This window comes from Salvia hispanica, chromosome 4 (genome assembly GCF_029641045.1).
Source record: "Salvia hispanica isolate PSC_SH4W2 chromosome 4, Shi_PSC_v1, whole genome shotgun sequence".
Classification (NCBI taxonomy): Eukaryota; Viridiplantae; Streptophyta; class Magnoliopsida; order Lamiales; family Lamiaceae; genus Salvia; species Salvia hispanica.
In genome coordinates this window covers 53,195,392-53,215,111 of record NC_142695.1, presented here as the reverse complement: position 1 = coordinate 53,215,111, position 19,720 = coordinate 53,195,392, and the positions used below count along the sequence as shown (strand labels likewise).

At 33.3% G+C, this 19,720-nt stretch overlaps 3 protein-coding genes across 5 annotated transcripts in view; 1 reads left to right on the top strand and 2 right to left on the bottom strand.

The window, feature by feature from the left end:
• Positions 1–2,468, bottom strand: part of LOC125192451 (uncharacterized) — a 29,599-nt gene extending 27,131 nt beyond the window's left edge. Inside the window, exons 1-4 of one of the 3 annotated variants that reach the window (XM_089057146.1) lie at positions 2,239–2,468; positions 2,097–2,156; positions 1,203–1,822; positions 257–610 (exon numbers count right to left, since the gene is read on the bottom strand). In XM_089057146.1, the coding sequence (XP_088913272.1) occupies positions 323–610; positions 1,203–1,822; positions 2,097–2,156; positions 2,239–2,278 (1,008 nt within the window). In that variant the 5' untranslated portion in view covers positions 2,279–2,468 and the 3' untranslated portion in view covers positions 257–322. Of the gene's footprint in view, positions 1–256; positions 611–1,202; positions 1,823–2,096; positions 2,157–2,238 lie in introns of those variants that run through there. The other 2 variants (XM_089057145.1, XM_089057144.1) reach the window with 2 other exon arrangements.
• A 1,544-nt stretch (positions 2,469–4,012) lies between these two features.
• LOC148929423 (transcription factor MYB10-like) lies at positions 4,013–5,646 on the bottom strand. The gene is made up of 3 exons (XM_089057147.1): positions 5,377–5,646; positions 4,886–5,015; positions 4,013–4,638 (listed from the first exon to the last, which is right to left on the bottom strand). The coding sequence occupies exons 1-3, from the start codon at positions 5,513–5,515 to the stop codon at positions 4,182–4,184; spliced, it is 726 nt and encodes a 241-aa protein (XP_088913273.1). The 5' UTR covers positions 5,516–5,646; the 3' UTR covers positions 4,013–4,181.
• A 12,090-nt stretch (positions 5,647–17,736) lies between these two features.
• LOC125192663 (uncharacterized) lies at positions 17,737–19,322 on the top strand. The gene is made up of 2 exons (XM_048090284.2): positions 17,737–18,024; positions 18,657–19,322. Exons 1-2 carry the CDS (start codon positions 17,845–17,847, stop codon positions 19,158–19,160), a joined length of 684 nt encoding a protein of 227 aa, XP_047946241.1. The 5' UTR covers positions 17,737–17,844; the 3' UTR covers positions 19,161–19,322.
• Positions 19,323–19,720: the final 398 nt, after the last annotated feature.

Here is a 19,720-nt window from a genome sequence, read left to right as displayed (position 1 = left end):
CTATGGCACAATCAAGAATAATGCAGAAAATAGCACCACTTTGAACATAAGTCCATGATTAAGAGCATCCACAATGGTTTTAGGCCAGCCATAGGCTAGCCACTTTCTCTCTCTGCCACGTCATCAGCACTAAAATTCCACCTGCCACATCATCATTTTAAGCAAATAGGCTAGCCACAAGCTAACCGCAATAAAAATAATTCAATTTACGGAATTAAATTTATGACAAATTACGGAATTAAATTTACGAGACATATACGGAAAAAATCATTAGTTTCATTTAAATAAAAAAAGGTACATTGATTAAAAAAAATTACATTAATTAAAAAAAAATTACATAGTAAAAAAAACCGGGCTTCCACACACGAGCCCCGCCTCTCTCTACTCCTCGTCGCCGTCGCCGCCACCGTCCTCGCCGCCGTTGCCGCTGCCACTTGGGACCTCCATCTGTGCCCTCGAACCGCATGTCCTCGAGCATCGAGTGAAGAAACCTCTTCTCCATGGGGTCAGTTGTGGCCTTCCAATCTTGTAAGACCTTGTACATCAGCTCCCGCGTTTTTTGACGCGAGAAGAAGGCGTACGCGGGTGAGGGGGCTGCGGACTGGACCTCCTGGGGCGATAGAGAGAGAAAACTCGTTAATACAAGTGGTGCAAATGAAAATGAAACTAAAATCGCGTATATATAGTGTTTCAAAAATTTTCAAAAAAAAAAAAATAGCGCTGGCTGATCGCGAGCCTGCAATGGCGGCCATCTCATCAGCGAGCGCATCGGCCAGTGCTCGCAAATCGGCGTGGCTCGCCTATTTTCTCGCCGAAAAGGCGTTGGCCGATTCCAATGGTTCGGCTAGCGACGCGAATCGGCTAGCCGATGCGCTAGCCGCCATTGTGGATGCTATAAGTGAATGGCAAACAAGAGAAACAAATCTGATGAACTTGATAAGACAAGTAAACATTTTTTAGCTTAAACCAAAATCATCATCCATCAATCAAGACACCCTAATGCGTGTAACCTCCAAAATTAGAGTGCCTATGCATTGGAAAGGAACTTACTGAAAGTTTTATACCCTAAATTACTTCTTAATTACTTGGCTTCTAACTAAATCAAGCAGCTCTTGATGCCATTTCCTATACTTTTCGCTCATAGACCACATATCTCGTGCTAGCATCTTTTTGTACGCCCTGTTCAATATAGCGTTTCTTACCTTTTCCATTCTGGCAGAGTACTCGTCGAGTTGAGGGTCTTGTGCGGCAGGTGCAAGGCTAGCACCACTCGTAGAGTCCTGTCCGGAGGTGGAGACTCTGGCTTTCTTCGGGCCACTAGAAGTCTCAAAACCGCTGAAAAGCTTGGGCTTGCTTCGCATAATCGCCCAGACATCCTCGTACTCGAAATTCCTTCCTTCATCGCTGAAGAAAGCATCCTTCGCCTGCTGGCAAATATCATCCAAACTATGACCGCTACCCTGCATCTTCTGACAATTGGTAAAGATGTCAACGAATTTGGAGACATCCTTCTGCATTCGGGCCCAGTGTTCGCGCAGCTCATCTTCATAACGGTAAAGTGCCCCCACCGGGGTGAACTCGTTGTAGTTTATGGCAACGTCCCACCAGAAATCAGCCCTTTGGTCTTTTGAGACGTCGATGTAGATGTACGCCAACAATTTCGTCTCCTCAGTTGTGAACCTTTCGTCGTCTGAGATTTCGTAATCTTCAACATTGTTGTTTGATTCCGTCAACGGATAAGATGGGGTATTATCCGTCTCCACAGGCCAACTCTCCGGTCTAGCCGGAACCCGCCCTTTTTGGCCAACAAAATTGTCGAACCCTGCTTGTGTATTTGGATCCAGCAAGAAAGGGATTATTAGGATCCATTCATTATAAATAAATTGGAATAAAAATTGAAAGTAAATTAGTACTCCTATATAGATAAATTTGAATATGCTTAGATTTTAAGAAAAATGAAAATTCTCAACAATTAACCCATCGAAATCGACTTTGAATAAGCTCAGATCTGAAGAAGAATGAAAATTCTCAACAATTAAATAATCGAAATCGAAATCGAAATCGAAATCGAAATTTAAATTAGGATGAGCAATCACCTTTACAGGAATGGTGCTCGGAAGAGCTATGAGATCTACGACTTTTGCTCATCGATTCATCTGCACAAAATCGGAAGTCACAAAAGCTCCACGCCGCGCAATAAAACCATCAAATTGAACGATTAAACTGAAATAAAAGCACCTCGCGGAGAAGAAGATGAGCTCTTGAGCTTTTTACCCATCCGCTGAAGATAGATTGATTTTCCTCTCAAACGAAACCTAAATCGCCTCTGCTCAAATCAAATTAGAACAATACCATCTGCAATGGGTTGTTGGGAATGCGCCGCGACGCCCGAGGCGTCCCGGCGCGGCGCAATGCATTGCAGCGCGGAGTGACGGGACGGGACAGGACGAGACGCGACAAGTTTTTCTGCATTTTTTAATTAGTTTAAGTTTTTTAATTACCTAGGATGTAATTAATCTAATTGTTTTTCAAAATTATATTTCTCCATATTTTGTTATGGATGATTATTTCGAAATTATAGTATAGCAGTTTACTCCCTCCGTCCCAAGATAAGTGACCTACTTCTTTTGGGCACGGGATTTAAGGAATGATATTTAAATAAGTTAAAGTGGAGAGAGTAAAGTATGAGAGAGGGAAAAATAGAAGAGAGAAGAGAGAATAAAGTAGGTGGAGAATAAAATAAGAGATAACTTTTTGCTAAAAATGGAAATAGGTCACTTATAGTGGGACAACCCAAAAAGAAATAGAAGTCACTTATCTTGGGACAGAGGGAGTAAAATTTAATAAAACTTTAAATTAGCAATATATTATGTATATCAATTTAAATAAAAAAATCAAACTCATTCGAAATGATAGTAGAGGCGTGTAATATTCCATTAGCTTATGAGTACTTAAGTACGAGCTCAAACTCAGACTCATTCGATGTTTTTAACTCCTAGCTTCCGATATTTTTTCTTTTCATCGTCCCATAAAATAGACACTTTTTTTATATTGGTTCGTCGCATAAAATAGTTCATTTTTAGATATGGTAAAACAAATTCACTAATTAGATGCCTTAAAACTTATATTGTACTCACCTAATTACCAAAAGTGTCTGGACAAAGGGAGTATAAATAATGTTCGAGATTGAATTTGTTCCGAAAAATATTTAATATACTACTATATGATTTTGAATCTTTTATCAACATATTTCTCGTGCTTGATCGAACGTTTATATATTGGCTTTCTCGTCTGAATGTTTATATAATGGCTCGACTGAAAGTATATAAACATGCACGATTATCAGGCTTGCGACATTGTTCAAAAATAAACGAATCCAAATATTGTTCGAGAGCCTACCAAACCAAGCACCTCGAGCTTAGAGTGTGGCTCATTAATTGTTCGATTAAGCTCAGAACGAACTTTTTTCGAATCGAGCCTCGAATATCCAACGAATAGCTCAGTTCGTTAATTTACTACCCTAGTTCAAGACAAACGACTTAGTATTTGTTTCAGGGGCGGAGCCGGCATGTATGGAGCAGGCCAGCAGGGTCAAATGCCCCCCCTTCATTCCTTCAACATTATTGTATTTTTACATATAAATTCTCAATAATATTAACAAAATACTTTAAATGTCCCTTTCAAATGACATTATTGTATTTTTACATATAAATTCTCAATAATATTAACAAAATACTTTAAATGACCCTTTCAAATGTATAAAATTTTTCTAAATAATATATTTTTGCTCCTTCTCAAGTGAAATCCTAGCTCCGCCCCTGATTTGTTTAAAACTTGAAGTTGTTTAGAACAAGTGAACCAAATTTATAGTTGCGGTATTAAACAATGATCACATGCTTACTAGTAATTACAGTATTTCATAGTAATATTTCAATCAAAGGTTCTATTTTGTCAAAACATTAACACAATATTAGTATTAAGTAAAAAAACTCGTTGACTAGTAAGCAACAACTTGAATTACTTTAAGTTTCATTTCAATATCATCACATCATCAAATTAGAATTGGATACAAATTTGATGAAACTAAATAGTATGTCACCTAACTAGTTTTAGAAAAAAGGCTAAAATTTGAACTTGCGTTGGTTGGAAATTAGCGCAACCAAAACAAAGGAGAAATATCGTTAAAAAGTGAAACTGTCCAAATTTGGTAGATAGGTTGAGTTGTAGATTCCAAGATCAGTTGCAGATTCAGGTTGATGAGCAGCTAGTCCAAGTTCATTCTCCAAGATTCTCAACCACTTCCCAATTTCCACTTCTTGGACAAGCTGATCATTCCCTCCACCATCCTCTTTGGTGGGGTGTAACTGTATGGGGTCCAGTGAGTCCAGCACGTGCCAGAGGTCGTCGTCATCGTCGTCTCCTCCTCCTCCGGCTGTTTCCGGCTGTTTCGGATTGGACATACAAGAAGATGATGGAGACTCTTTGGAGAGTGGAGGTAGTTTGGGGGTGGTGGTGGTGGTGGTGGAATCATCTTGATCATCGGTTTTCTTGTTGGCTCGTTTCTTTAAGTGCGTGTTCCACACGTTCTTGATCTCGTTGTCTGTTCTTCCCGGCAGACAAGACGCGATCTTGGACCACCTGATCATCATCATCATCCTGGGTTGTTAGATTACAATAAATCAAAGATTGTGTATCTGTCCCATGTTATTTGAGTCGTTTCTTTTGGACATGAGATTTAATAAAATTGTGTTGAATAGTTAAATACATAAAACATAAAGTATGCGATAGATGAGGAGTGATCAGGGAAATGACTTGACTCAAGTAACGTGGGACAATCCAAAATGGAATATTACGACGACGGTTAGTGAGTTACTATCAATAGTACTTGTTTCCAATAGAATTATGGAGTTGGATGATTGTATTTTCTTCATCTGGTGTGAAGTTGCCTCGTTTGACGTCAGGTCTTAGGTAATTAATCCACCTCAATCGGCAGCTCTTTCCACATCGTAGTAGACCTACACACCATATATATAATTAAATTAATCACCCAACAACCTCTCTAATTAATTTAATTATTTTCCTTGATTAATTTACCAGTAGCCAACTAGCTGCCTACTTCCTCATAAAACTAATTCTTAGTTTAATCCCAACGTTTTCATCTAATCTGCCTAACAGAATTGGAATATCAAACATATATTCAATTCATGTTTACATTGTTCTCATCAATTCAAAATGCAAGAATTAATGAAATCACATCCTCTCCAAAAATTACTAATTAGCATTACTGAAATTTATCTATTGGTTGGATCATAACTCTAAGTAAAATAAATATGAATATATAATCATGAGGACGAGGATGGAGACGACGATGATTACCGGCTTGTTTAGGGAGAGCGCGCCAGTTACTGTGGCCGTGTTTTCCGATGAAATTCATAAGCCTCAGATCCTCTGCCGGGCTCCATGGACCGGTCCTCACCTTCGTCTTATCGCAACACGGGGCTCTGCCTCTACCCATTCTCTCTTCCTCTCTTCCTCTCTGTCTCTCTCACAAGAAGAAGAAAACAAGGTAGGCTTTTAGAGAAATGAGAAAACTATCCTTGCATGGTGGATTCATTCATTCCTATATATATAGGACTAGTACACATACAGAAACAAATGTTTTCCTACTTAATTTTACTGATTTTCTAATTTACTAGTATGCTTTATTTGATTGGACGATAATTAGAAAGACTTTAATACCCTAAAATTCGTCAATGCCCTGTCCAAGATTCTCTAGATTATCACACATCACCAAAAAACAAAATTTACCTAGCATATATGAGGTCGGGGTTATTATATTCACATTTGGACTATTATTTTATAGTAGTATACTATTTTTATTCTAATATCAGTGTAGATACCCATTTTTAAAATGGGTTGATTTTTAGTTTTGCCTATTTTCAAAATTAATCAATGTACTTAGGTAAGACTAGTCATTACTCATGATTCCAAGGCTTACAATAGTGCCAAATGTTTGAAATTTATAGATTAGTAGATCCACCACTATTTTTTCCATTAAGAAATTAATTTTTCGAAGACAAAAACTTGTGTACACGAGTGTACACTTAATTGATGAAGAGACTTTTGTCTCATCGAAATGAAAATTTATTAATCATACATTACTTTGTTATTTTTTGGAACACTTAATAGTTTAGTTTTGCACTTAATATTCAATTATGAAACAATTGCATATTCAACTTGTAATCGTGTCTTTAGTTAACAGAAAATTATAAATATCTAATTTTTTGGGGATGTTGTTTGATTTTAGAAACTAGTTACTTGATATATTGGAATAAAAATATTTCCAATAATTCTTAAAAGACAAAAAAGCAAAACAAAGCCATTCTCCTAAGTTTTGGTGAATTGCGTAAAGCAATATTGTTGGTGACAGAGGGAAAAAAATTGTTTTTTTCCTAAATAAATCTTTATTCATTGCGTTATGGTGCACTTGTGTAATAAATCGAATGCAGTACGCCCCCTCAAGTAATTAATTATTTGTCTTTTAACAAAAAAACAAGACTACGTAAAATTGATAGAATTAAATAATATTTGCATGGACGCACCATTATATAAGTTGGATTGACAATATTCCTATTTTGTATTATTCATGATTCATAAGATACCTTAGAAAGAAAGTTACTTTTGAAAATTTGAACCAAACTGGAATATTGTTAAAAAAATCAATGGAGACTTGATTCATAGATTAGGAGGTGATGTCCAAATTTTTCTTTTTTAGCGGGGCAATTACGTGACAAAGATGTTCTTCACTAATACTACTTTAATTATTTTTTCATTCTATCTATTTCTTATTTTATCAATTATGCATTAAAATTTATGCTCAGCTAAGTGTGTATTCTCTTGTGGGCTAACTACCATAATAGATTAATTTTGTCACAACTTTGAAGAATATTAGATACTACTATAAAATTATTTTATTTATCATATATACTGTCAAATATATTAAATTGTTTATTAAAAGCAAGAATATCATAATATTATGCTAAATTGCTAATACTGTAGTTGTTAATGCCAACCGTGATTTATTTTTAAGAAAAAATTGGGCATCTTTGTTTTCAAATTGGTATTAACGTCTCTTGGTGTTGTATCCTTAATCAAACATCCCCTATATGAATGTATAATAAATTTCTCTTGTGTGGAATTGTGTTGTGCTTTAATTCATAAACATTAAGTGTGCATATACGCTTCTAGTTTACACTAAATTAAAAGGTCACGTCATTGGTATTGACCTAAATAAAAGTGTATAAAAACAATCTTTACAAATAAAGCTACATTAATAAACTTGATTTAATCAATTAAAGACTAAATGTTTAACTATAAGTAGAGTGAATAACACTTTAGTGACCGGTTATATACACTTTTCAAGAAAGGGATTTGCAAGACTGCTATAGCCTGTATTATGTCACTTAATATTTTGATTTATGATTGGTAAATTATCACCACTTCATCATCTTAGGCTCTTATAGTAGTATAAATTATATAATGTGTTCACTTCATCTGTTATGTAGTCAACATCAGTACAAACAGAAACTTTATTATATTCAATTCAAATTAATAATAGATACACTCAACTTGGGTCATCTGCAACGCCGGGGTCACGTTCTAGGGGCACAGAACATGTCCGAGACACGTTGGAGAGCGCTTCACAGGGCAGGTGTCATGGTTTCAAGCGAAGGACAATGCCGCAACGTGATGTTCTGCCACACTCCCCTCGTTTCTCGACTAATGGGGAGACGGCGTGGCACCCACTCACAGGGAGTACAATACTTAGCTTCATTTTTTACCGTTTATATAATATGTATATCTATATATAATAATTCAAAATTTTAGAATTTGAAATAAAATTTACCTTCCCACTTCAATATTTCCAGTTGCCAACATATTTAATCCAATTATTTATTACTGTTTTTTTAATAATTCAATGTCATCGGCTCCTGCCAATAAATATCACATTCAACTCATATTTTTACACAAGAACATCTAATTTTTTCAATTTCTCTCACAATCTCTCATATTCCTACACTGTGTCTAATATAAACCAAAATTAATGACGTTATTGGTTCACTTTCTCATATCGGGCGGCACTCAGATCCAACTGAAATGCGGGACACGAGTACGTAGAAGCATCATGTATAAAGTGTTGTAGAAAGCCTTGTATGAAAACACAAGTAATATGATCCAATCTTGACAAAAATGTGTACTACTATACCATATTATAATTTGTAAGATAATTAGTAGTAGAAGTAGAAGTGTAGAACATTATGATTTGGTGAAACTAATGGTCCACATCAGGTAAAAAAGAATCGCAAATGTCTTTGTGATTTAGGTGACCGGTTCACGTTATTTCTCATTATACTAATTACAAAATTTAATAGGTCACTAGTTAATTATAGTAATAATACTATTGATTTCTTTGTTACATCTGCTTTTAACAATACGTGTTAAACGTTTTCATATATATAACTGACGCAAAAATATTTTTGAACAAAGTCTTGATCAGTTAGGAAGGAAGCCAACATTTATTTTGTGATGTTATGTGTACCTAATTGTGACATCTACAATTTTGGAGCTACATTTTTCTACTAAATAGGTAAATAAAACGTCCCAATTCCTCCCACTATTAATTTTATATACTCCTATTATTTTGTCAAATGGATTCACACATTCATGAATCTGGAGGGTACAGGTTTCAATTCCTTACAAATAATTATCAATTGCTCTCTTTTTAATTGTCCTAATTGTGGAATTGCAATTTACATTGTATTAGAAATTCCATAATTACATATTCACTTAATAAAATGCAAAAATAAGAATGATAAGCTAGTTGGATAGGCTGTGCCGAATTTAGGACTAGTGTTCAATTATTTTTATTCGAAAATTCTCTCTTTATTTTGCTACTTCTGATTTAGGTTTCAAGAAGTAGTTGATATTGAACATCTTTTAACTATAAACAAAGATAAACTTGATTATGACATTGGAACTAAGAATCTCATTTGTCAACCTCGGTGTGATTTTATAATATGAAAACGTTTAGGCAAACTAATCAAATGAGTTACTAGTCTATCTTATTTTTTCAATTCGATCCCACGATTAAATTATGGATCCAACAAGTAAACATTTTTAAAAATAATTTATGCAATTGCGTCGCTTATATATTTCATTTTAGTATATAATTTATTTTATTTTATTGATATTTTTAGAATAATTACAAAACTAAATAATTTAGTTTCCTGACAAAATTAACTAAACGCACGTGTAAAAAAAATTAACTAAGCAAATAATACATTTACCCCTGACGTGTGGCTGATGTAAAGCCTCATTTTGTGCCAGAATTAACTTAATTTTAAATAATTCGGCTGATGTGTTACAAGTTTTTCTTGGGGTAGGAAATCTACTTAGAAAAATGTCTACTAATTTTCATGATTCGGTAATAATTAAAATTCTAGTTGCAATTAAATCTTTTGCGACTAATCACAATGTATAAGTCACCAAACATGTGTATACTTTCACATTCCAACACCAAACTAGTGCAAATTAGGGACACATATCATATTAATTAATTTTCTAAGCGAAAATCATCTAGATTTAAAACCAATTGATGGCTAGTGCAAGGATATAATAAAGATAATTAAATCTTGGATTTTGAATGTTAAATTTATTTCCACCATTTTTTGCTCTACCCTTTTTTATAGTATAAAATAAATGCGTAAAACCAAAAAGTGGTGACCAATATAGTAGCAACACAAACATAGTTCAAAACAACAAGAACTAATTAAATCAATGAACAGACAAAAAACAAACGTTCTATCATAAATCATTATAGTAAAAAAAAATGAGTCAACACAAGAAAACAAAAGCAAATAAACAACACACGTCCTAATGTTATCCGCTTACAAAGAACTCACGAAGATAAAACGACTAGTAATTTAAAAGATTGAATGTATGTGTAATCCATGTTGATTTGCACTCGTCATTAGAAAGGTTAAAAAGCAGGTGAATTTTGATCTGTTTTACCCTCTAAGGTTGGTAAGACTATGTTGAAATGGACTGTGAACATCAGCAACAAAAGGGAAGTTTTGTCAAAAGTAGTGAAATCATGTGAGATTTTTCTAAGTAGATGCAGAATGTTGAAATTCTAGTACGTTACTAATCATATTTTTATTAAAGTAAATGACTGAGTCAGTGAAAAGGATGTAGTTTTTGACCCCATGATTGATTATTGTGTCAATATATTCAATAACGTACAACAATTTCGTGACTAGTTATGAAAAAAAATAGAAAATATTATCTACAAAAGATGCTACTATCATTACATAATCTCATTTGGTCGTGCGTTTATCGTTTCTATACCACATACATACGCACACGTGTAATAGTAGTATACTTATCAATCAAAATTCATAATAAACCAATAAATAACTTAACAATCAAAAGTCTAACTTAACAAAGTGTAAAACAATTTAATTGCATCATTTTCACCGTTGAAATATAAATAGCACACATAATGTTTAATTTTTTATTTGAATATTGTTATACAATTTCAGTTTTGGGGGATCAGATTTCGGTTAATTCGGATTCTATTAACATGCAAATTCGATTTTGACAAAATAGCGAACCGAAAATCAAATGCTAATCCCTATTTTTTAGAACTCAGCAAACAAAATTGATTTACATGAATGACAATGTTGAGAAAAAATAAAAAAATGATACTATAATATTTTATTTTCAAATCGTAAGAGACTAGCCAAAAAATTGGACCACATTTTGTATGTTACATGACTATCCCTTAAAACTTACTTAAGTTTATTAAATTTTACTTAACATACAAAACACAATTTTCTCATGTGTGTGCTCAAATCAAATAGGCAACACAAAACACAACTTTCTAACCACATTATTGGTAATTGATCTGACCACTTCATGTGTCCATACATTGACCTCATCTCATCGACAATATTTTGTAAACAATAAACATTCTAAATCGAATAAATATGTTCATCAATAAATATTATTTTGGATAATTGTATGATAGCTCCACCATAAAATAAAAATGATTATTGTAGCAATTTATCGTGATAAGAATTGATCATCACAAAAGGCCCTATAATTACCGGGCCCACTTGGTACAGATAATTGAGCCTTGATGGGCTCATTACTTCTTAATTTATTTAGGCCCGTGTGATGATATTGTTAATTCATTTGTTATTATCTGATTTTTCGAGAAATTGACTAATCCACCAAATTCAAAATCAAATTGACCTCATATCCAACATATACGTTATATCTCATGTATATTTAATGACTTAAACACATGATATATTAGTTATATAAAATATTTTATCAATTGACATTATTTGACAATACTTATCAGCACTATCATGTCAAGTTAACAAGACTAGAATTCGGGTCATTTATATTACTCATTTTGATAAAGAAATATATCAGACATGCAATAGTATATACTCTCTTCATTCTCAAATAAGAGTCATATTTTTCCATTTTCGCATGTCCCACAGTAAGAGCCATATTTTACTTTTACCATAAAGGATAAGTAGACTTCACATTCCACCAACTTATTTCATTCACATTTTATTTTAAAATAAATATAAATATAAGTGAGATCCACATTCCACTAACTTATTCAATCCACTTAATTTACATTTCTTAAAACTCATGCCCAGACTAAATAGGACTCATATTGTGGGATGGAGAGAGTACAATAAAGTCTTGGTTATGAACAAGCAAAATTGTGGTTAAATTTTGATAGGATTGAAAAGAGAGGAAATTGTGGCTAATAAAAGGATTTAGAAATGAAGTATATCCATCTAGGCTACTACTATTAATTCATGAAAATTAGATGCGGTTAAATTTTGATAGGATTGAAAAGAGAGGAAATTGTGGCTAATAAAAGGATTTAGAAATGAAGTATATCCATCTAGGCTACTACTATTAATTCATGAAAATTAGATGCACATAAATGGCTTTACTAAAGGAAGGAGTAATAATTTACATAGGTGCTGGTTTAAATGAAATGTCTAGCAATTTATATCGAGTGGTGTACTTATTTTTATTAATTATAGTCATTGAATGGGATGTTTGGTTTGAGAATTAGGCAAAGGCACAAAGCCAAACCTCATTAAAGACTGCGTGTTTATTGTATTTTGTAAACTTCTCAATTTAAATATTTATAAATTAATAAAGAAATAAGTCAACCAAACTAAATTCCCTCATATTTTATTCATTTACTTCATATATATTTTGTGTCTCGAGTATATGGTTCCAATATTAAATTTTGGAATTTTCTAAGTCTCCTCGTCTTTAACAACTATGACCTTTTCTAAACTTGAAAGTGAACAATATTATATTTGTAAATTCCACATTTTAATGATAAAAGAAGTGTAAAAAAATAAATTCGATTAAATTATACATAATTTCTCTAAATAATACTAGAGTTACGTGTTTGGAAGGGAAGGGTATATTAACACTTTACTTGTTAATAGTACCATTTATTATTGAACCTTTAAGTAGATTCTCTATAATGCCACGATGTTACGTGCATGAATATGCATTTTATTCACATTTAAACATACATCAGCTAACGGATTGATGTTTGATTGTGATTAGGTAGATATTCGGGTGCGGGTATCCCTAGAGTGTATCGGATCGGGGTCGGGAGTAGGATTTTCTAAAAAATTGGGTTCGGATACCAGGTTTTTCGACTATGACTAGTTACGGAAACCATTTTGACAGACGAAAGTTTAATAATGCGGCCAACAAAGATGCGTGACAACAAAAAAAAAAACAAAAAGCAAACCACAAAGACAAAAAAAACAGCTACCTATGAAAGAAAATTAAGCAGAAAGACATCCTGCTAATGTTAAAAGCATAAAATAAGGAACAAAGTAACACTACAGAAGAAACAAAAAAAAATGGCAAACAATAAAACTCGCCTATAAATCAATCCAAAGATAAGACTCGCATATCCCTACGTTCACTGTGCTAGTCATTCATCAAATCATCAATCTCTAGCTATAAGCATACAAGATAGATTTTGAGGTTTTCTTTGACAATCTTCTTACTTTAACCAAATTCCCACTCATTTATATAGTCATATAAGTAAATTCCAGGCACCAATTTTAGTTAGACTCAAACGTGAATAATTGTTTGATTTCTTTGATTAGTATAATGAATAGACCAATTAATAACGTGATTAAAAAAACTTAAAAAGTATTAGGCGTAAAAATTAATTATAATAATTTTATTGTGTAGCATTCGAAATCAGTTTTGTTTGGCATACCACGTCGCATCCAGTTTTAATGACAAAGTCTTCAAGGCAGGTAGTTTCACTTCGTCTTCCATTTGATTAGAATCCAAGAAAATTGATTACTAAACCACTTTCTTGACAAGTTATTTTCTGTCTTTAATGCAAATTTGGTTTCATACATATTTTATATTCCTTTTCATTAAACGTTATCTGAAAATTCATGATTTGATAGCTAGGTATCTTATAATAAAAATAGTATTTCCACACATTTGCCATATCATACATTCATCTTAATTACTTTATCTTTTGCAGCTAATGAAGTCTAGTTCAAGTGACAAAGTTAAAATTTGAGTTCGAATTCTGCAATATATTTTTCATCTTGTCGTGGTCTTGTCTTACTGTATTATTGTGTATTTCTATTTTGTGTGGTGATAAAGTGGTCTTGTCTGTATGCACTACACATAGTTAAGATATATAGTACAACATTTTTTCGATAAAATGGTGAGTTTTTTTATGGGATTTATTTTAGATACTCAAATTTAGAAGTGAATTACAGGTCGCTTTTTAGTTTTTGGACATTTATTTGATATTATACGAACATGATAAGTGAGATATGTCAAAGTTATACAAAAATAGAGTTTGATGTTTATGGACCCAGTGTTGTTTTTGTCTTTCTTGTGTTGTTGCTTTTTCACAGTATTGTCGTGTGGATTGGGGCTATCCAATTTGTCTTTTTTGATCGCCATTAGCTTAGTTAATTAAGGCTTTGAGCATTGGCTCGAATTGTCGATATTGCGATATTTTTTTGGTATATTTACGGTATAATAAGTCTGTTATATGTGGTATACCGATATTTGGTTCTTTTTTCTTGCCCTTATTGTTATATATTTAAAATTCAAAACGTAACAATAAATCATGTTTAACTCAAATAATTTATTGCTTACCACGCATAATCTATAACAACCAGACTTTTGAATTGACGGTTGTTTTCACAAAACAAATAAGAATCTTTTAGCATACTTTAATGTCATATATGTTTCTTGACCTACTCATCGCAATATTTCTTCGTGATAAAAAGCTAATTCATCTCACTAGAGTTTGGCTCGCCATATGATGATGCTTTATACGATATTAAGCGAAACTTGGGCAGTGTGAATCGATTTTCATTATCGATTTTTATGTATGATGTGATATTTTATGAAAAATGTTGAAAGTCAAGGGATCTTAAAGGACAATGTTGAGAGTTGGGGAGTAATTTTTTAGATACATTATTATTGTACTTATGATTTTTGTAAATAAAATAAAATGTTGATGGATGTGAAGTTGTGAACCGTATACATTTTTTCATTTTCTTTTTTTATAAAGTTAAAAATCAATAGTAACGCTCATGAAGAGATATATTGAGTAATTGAACAAAGTGAAAGTACCAATTGGGTCAAAAGGAAAACCATATTTGGAATTAATGTGATTTTGGGCAGCAGCTTCCATTACTCTCTGTCAAGCCAAATATAAATATACTTGACTAAGAAAAGCTATACAATAAAATTCTTTGAATGCTGAATACTTGTAATTATGTCCATGCTCCATGACTCTTCATCATCATTCACATAAATAATCCAACCCCATATTCAATGCTAAACCCATGTTCTTCATCTCTGGTCAAACCTATTTTTAATTTTTCACCTAAATTATACCTAAACCCCAAACTATTTTGTATCATCAATTTATTCGCACTACCGGGCACTAATATTTGACTTAAATGCTGCAATTTAATGCTGTATAATCTATTGCCACTGAAAATACATTTATTCAATCTATTTTCTGTAATATAATATTGGAAGAGTATGAAGAAGTGGAATTCAATTGATTAGAGGATTTCCTTCCAACGGGTAGATAGATTTTCGAGTAATCTAATGTACTATGTAAATGTGAGGTGTGTTTTATAACAAAAATTTTAAAATTCAATTGAATCGTAACCATGGTTTTAAGAATAGGACCAAACCGGCTCGATTGGTTTGACCGCAAACTCGTATGTTGTCTCGTTTGTTTGGATGAAAAACACTTATTAAACTTAAAAAATACCGACTGAGTCGACCGTGAATCGGCTGACTATCGAACTAGTTTTTGAGTCGAAGACTTTGAGCCCAATTGGAAGATGAGGAAGGAAATCATTTAAGATTTGAGCCCAATTGAGAAACGAATAAGAAAATGTTATTTTGGCACTTAGTAAAATGGACTAGAGGATGGTACTCGAAATTTACGTTCCACCTATTGGAATAGTAGATAAATCGCTTTTAAACTCCAATTTCATTTTTTTACAAACATGAAATTTTCAATATATATTTAGGTGGGTCTTGAATTCAAACCCTCTTAGGAAAATTAGGACTAATTGTTATTTAAAGCATTAATTGTAATTAAATTTCATTTATAGCATTAATTTCAATTTTCAACATTATCAAACTTGCAACTAATTTCCTATGGTATTACAACTATTCGTTTGGTTGGTGCATGAATGGTCGTAAATGCCAAGATGAAGAATTTAAAGTGTTTAATCGACAATTTTAATAAGGTAGTGAGAACAAATTTTGCTAGAGCTATGACAATATTGGTAATATTTTTTTCTTGCCATTCAACTAATATTATAGATTATATATATCAAGAACTTTGTGTTGTCAGCTAACAAAGCCTACTCTTGTTATAAAAGACTGGAATTTAGCCATAAACTTAACATAGTAACGATTGTTGTGAGCCATACCTAGATAATTAAACGATTTCACAAAATTCAGATGATATAGAAAATAAATTAAAATTGAAACTATAAACTGAAATTCATTAAAAGTTTAGACAATAAAGCTACATCTAACCATATATTTACTCCCTAATGTTGCCATTTTTTATAAATGAGCATTTAGTAATGATTCCTTAATAATTACTTAAAAACCCCATATTTATAGTTGAAAGAGAAGCAAATAACCAATTTAGATGGACGTTGTTATAATACAATGCCCATTTAAATTAGTCTTAATTCTCAAATGAGCTTTTTAATCAATCTTTATTGTTATCGAGGAGTTTTATATTATACGATATGAAACATAAAATTGAAAATAATTCAATTAAAACTATTCACTCTCCACGTTTCAATTAATGTTTGTCAATATTATTTTTGGACAATTTGGATAATTATACATTTCTATGCTTTAAATTAGGTACACCACCCCCGGTCAGTACCATCACAAATCAGTTATGCCCTCACAACAATCTGCATAATGAGTTGGTACCAATTTTCAGCTTTAGAAGAATAAGTTGTCATATAAAGTGAAATTTTGGAAGTTAAAAGCTATCTTCACCAAATCTAAATCGAAAGAATAGACCTATAAAAGTGCGTGTGGTGAGGAAGGTCACCAAATAAAAAAAAAAGGATATTCATCTTAAAAGCCATAAATTTTGATCAAATTTGACTGTGGGTCATTCTTCGAATTTGGCGGATCTACGAAATACTCCATATTTTGTCATATTAGCACATAGTATTATTAAACACCGAGTTCAAGAATTAGAGCGTTGAAACGATGTCGCTTAATTTACGATTGAGACACTTAGGTTACATGGCTAGACAAATATGTTCAAAATCTGCCAAGAAAAAACTATTTGGGTCGGGCTAGGAAAATTGCACACTTTTCAAAAATTCGTTATTTTTAATATATCAATTTTAAATTGTGAAAAATGCCAGAATTAATCAAAGTTTATCCTACTCCCTTCGTCCTTTAAAAATATGAACTATATACTTGTTTTTTTAGTCTATCTTTTGAAACTATGAACTTTTTAAATTAGTCTTATGAAGCACTACCTACAGTGTGAATCTCTCTGTCATTGATACTACTTTGACTACCGTATCTCTTACTTTATTTTACTTACCAATTATGCATTAAAATTTGTGCCATTTAAATTTTATAAATTAAAGGTTAAGAGAGTAATATTTTAGACCAATATCCCATAATTGAAATTGAAATTGATGAGAGCCAAACAAGTCTTAGTATTCAATTAATAGCGAAAACAAAAGGTGATTAATGATGCAATAAACCTCATAAACACAAAAGGAAGCTAAATAGAGCGGAAAATAGCAGTCATTAATGGCCTATCCAAGGAAGCCAAAAGGCCTTGGTATTTAATTCACAGCTGTCCTTTTATGTATTCTCTCCACATTTATTGCCTCAAACCATCAATAATTATTACTCCAAATCAAAAACACTTATTCAAAACTATTTAATTACAACTTTCCCAATTCCCACACATAAAATCAATATACATTCAATTCTTCATTATGGCAATTAATTTAATTAATTATAGGTGCTGATTAATTTAGTTCATCATCTTAATCTCCTTCTCCTCCTTATATTTATATCTCCACAAACTCATTCCACCCAAACATTTCCATCACTCCTTCCTTTCTCTCTCTCTCCAAATCCCTAAATTCTGCTTCCAATCGAAGAGAGAAGATAGATATACTCTGTAATTTCCGCCCTACGATGGCTGCCGATGTCAGTTCCTTGGTGAGATTGATCAACGGCGGCGACGCTGCCGATTCGCCCAAACCGACGGCTCCGATCACCCGCGACTTGCTCGCTGGATGTACGACGCTTGATTCGAAGGAGCTGGACCTGGACTTGCAGGTCCCCTCCGGCTGGGAGAAGCGACTTGACCTAAAGGTACAATCGCTTTATGCGTGACTTTTTCGTTGCTGGTGATTTTGTTGATTGATTTGTTGTTTTGAGTGTAATCGATTGGTATGTTGAATTTTGGTGGATAATAGAGTGATTTTGTTTTGGATTATCTCGATTTTGGAATTTGGTGAGTAATCGCGATTTTGATCGTTCGTGAGCTGATTAACGGAAGCATTTAATGAGTTTAATTGATTGGCGTATGTTGAATTTTGGTTTGTTTGGTGGTGGAGAGTAGAGTGAATTTGTTTTGTATTATCTCGATTTTGGAATTGCGATGATTAATCGGATTTTTTTATCAATCATGAGCGAATTAAATGAGGCATTTAATGAGTTTAATTGGTGTTAACTTATCCCCAATTATGCGTGTTTTTGAAGGCGTGATGATGAAAATATGTGCCGTTATTTTTCTTGGGATTGTGGAGCCATTTCTGCCATGATTGAAGCTCTTTGGTTTAATTGCACATTCATTGCCTTCCTCTCTCCCTTGCGTTGTAATTAAAGTTCAAATGATCGTCCAATTATATGATTTGAACATCACTGATTCACATAATCATCTGTTTATGATTAAATGAATGAAATTAGTGATTCTGGCATTGATCAATTGTTAAATTTTCCAGTCAGGAAAAGTGTATCTGCAGAGATGCAATTCATCAAACTCATCATCATCTACAACAGAAAACAAGCCTCAACAGAGCAAGGCAGCAGCCAAGTTACAAGACCTCAACTTCCCTCCATCTAAGAAGCAGACGCTGAACCTCTTCGACGACGAGGTGCTGGACTTGAAGCTCGTGTCCCTCTCATCGTCCGCCTCTCCGTACCAGAGCGTGTGCACCTTGGATAAAGTGAAGTCCGCCCTCGAGAGGGCGGAGAAGGAGACAGTGCGAAAGCGCTCCATATCCATGTCCAAGTCATCCTCCCTTCCCTCGAACTCGTCGTCCTCGATCAAGGACAGCGACCTCGATCAGGAGGAGAGGTCGTCGTCGTTCGCAGCCGGCTGCCCTACCTGTCTCCTCTACGTGCTCATCTCCAGCACCAATCCAAAGTGCCCTAGGTGCAACTGCAATGTGCCACTGCCTATGTCTGCCAAGAAGCCTAGAATTGATCTCAACATATCCATTTGAGTTCAATCAATGCTTGGTTGGAGCCATATTTCAAATTTTATTGGTTCCCATTTTTTGTAAAGATAGAAAATAGGTTGTTTCATAAGCTTTTTAAAGAATTAGTATATAAATATCTTTAGCTAAGATGATCAAGTTGAATGCACATTTCCCTTTGAATCTAAATATACATCATCAATGCATCAAATTTACAATAATTATGTTATGTTGAAATCTTGAGAAAAAAAAGAGGAAAATGTGTTATTTAACTTATTCTGGCGTCAAAGGGGGGAGTAAATGCGCATTAAAAAGGGAAATTACGGCATCAAGTAATTGATTTATACACCTAACAAATAATAAATGAGAATTATTTCTTCCTACCATCTTTGAATACACACACCTACTTTGTCATAAGAGTTTTTGTCAGCAAAAAATAAATAAATTGGAATTAATGCCTTTTGAGTTGAATGTGCTTTGTTGTTGGATTTGGAGATAGATTTTTAAGTTCCCCAGCTGTGTCAAGAGTAGCAATTGATTTTCTTCTGTCTCATTTAATATACTCTGCCTCTCATTCAATTTTGCAC

Excerpts from the sequence above, each read along its gene's own strand:
- LOC148929423 (XM_089057147.1), bottom strand. The coding sequence starts at position 5,515 with ATGGGTAGAGGCAGAGCCCCGTGTTGCGATAAGACGAAGGTGAGGACC. Across the intron at positions 5,016-5,376 it reads CGCTCTCCCTAAACAAGCCG|GTCTACTACGATGTGGAAAG; the intron begins GTAATCATCGTC and ends TATGGTGTGTAG. Across the intron at positions 4,639-4,885 it reads CATAATTCTATTGGAAACAA|GTGGTCCAAGATCGCGTCTT; the intron begins GTACTATTGATA and ends GATGATGATCAG.
- LOC125192663 (XM_048090284.2), top strand. The coding sequence starts at position 17,845 with ATGGCTGCCGATGTCAGTTCCTTGGTGAGATTGATCAACGGCGGCGAC. Across the intron at positions 18,025-18,656 it reads AGAAGCGACTTGACCTAAAG|TCAGGAAAAGTGTATCTGCA; the intron begins GTACAATCGCTT and ends TAAATTTTCCAG.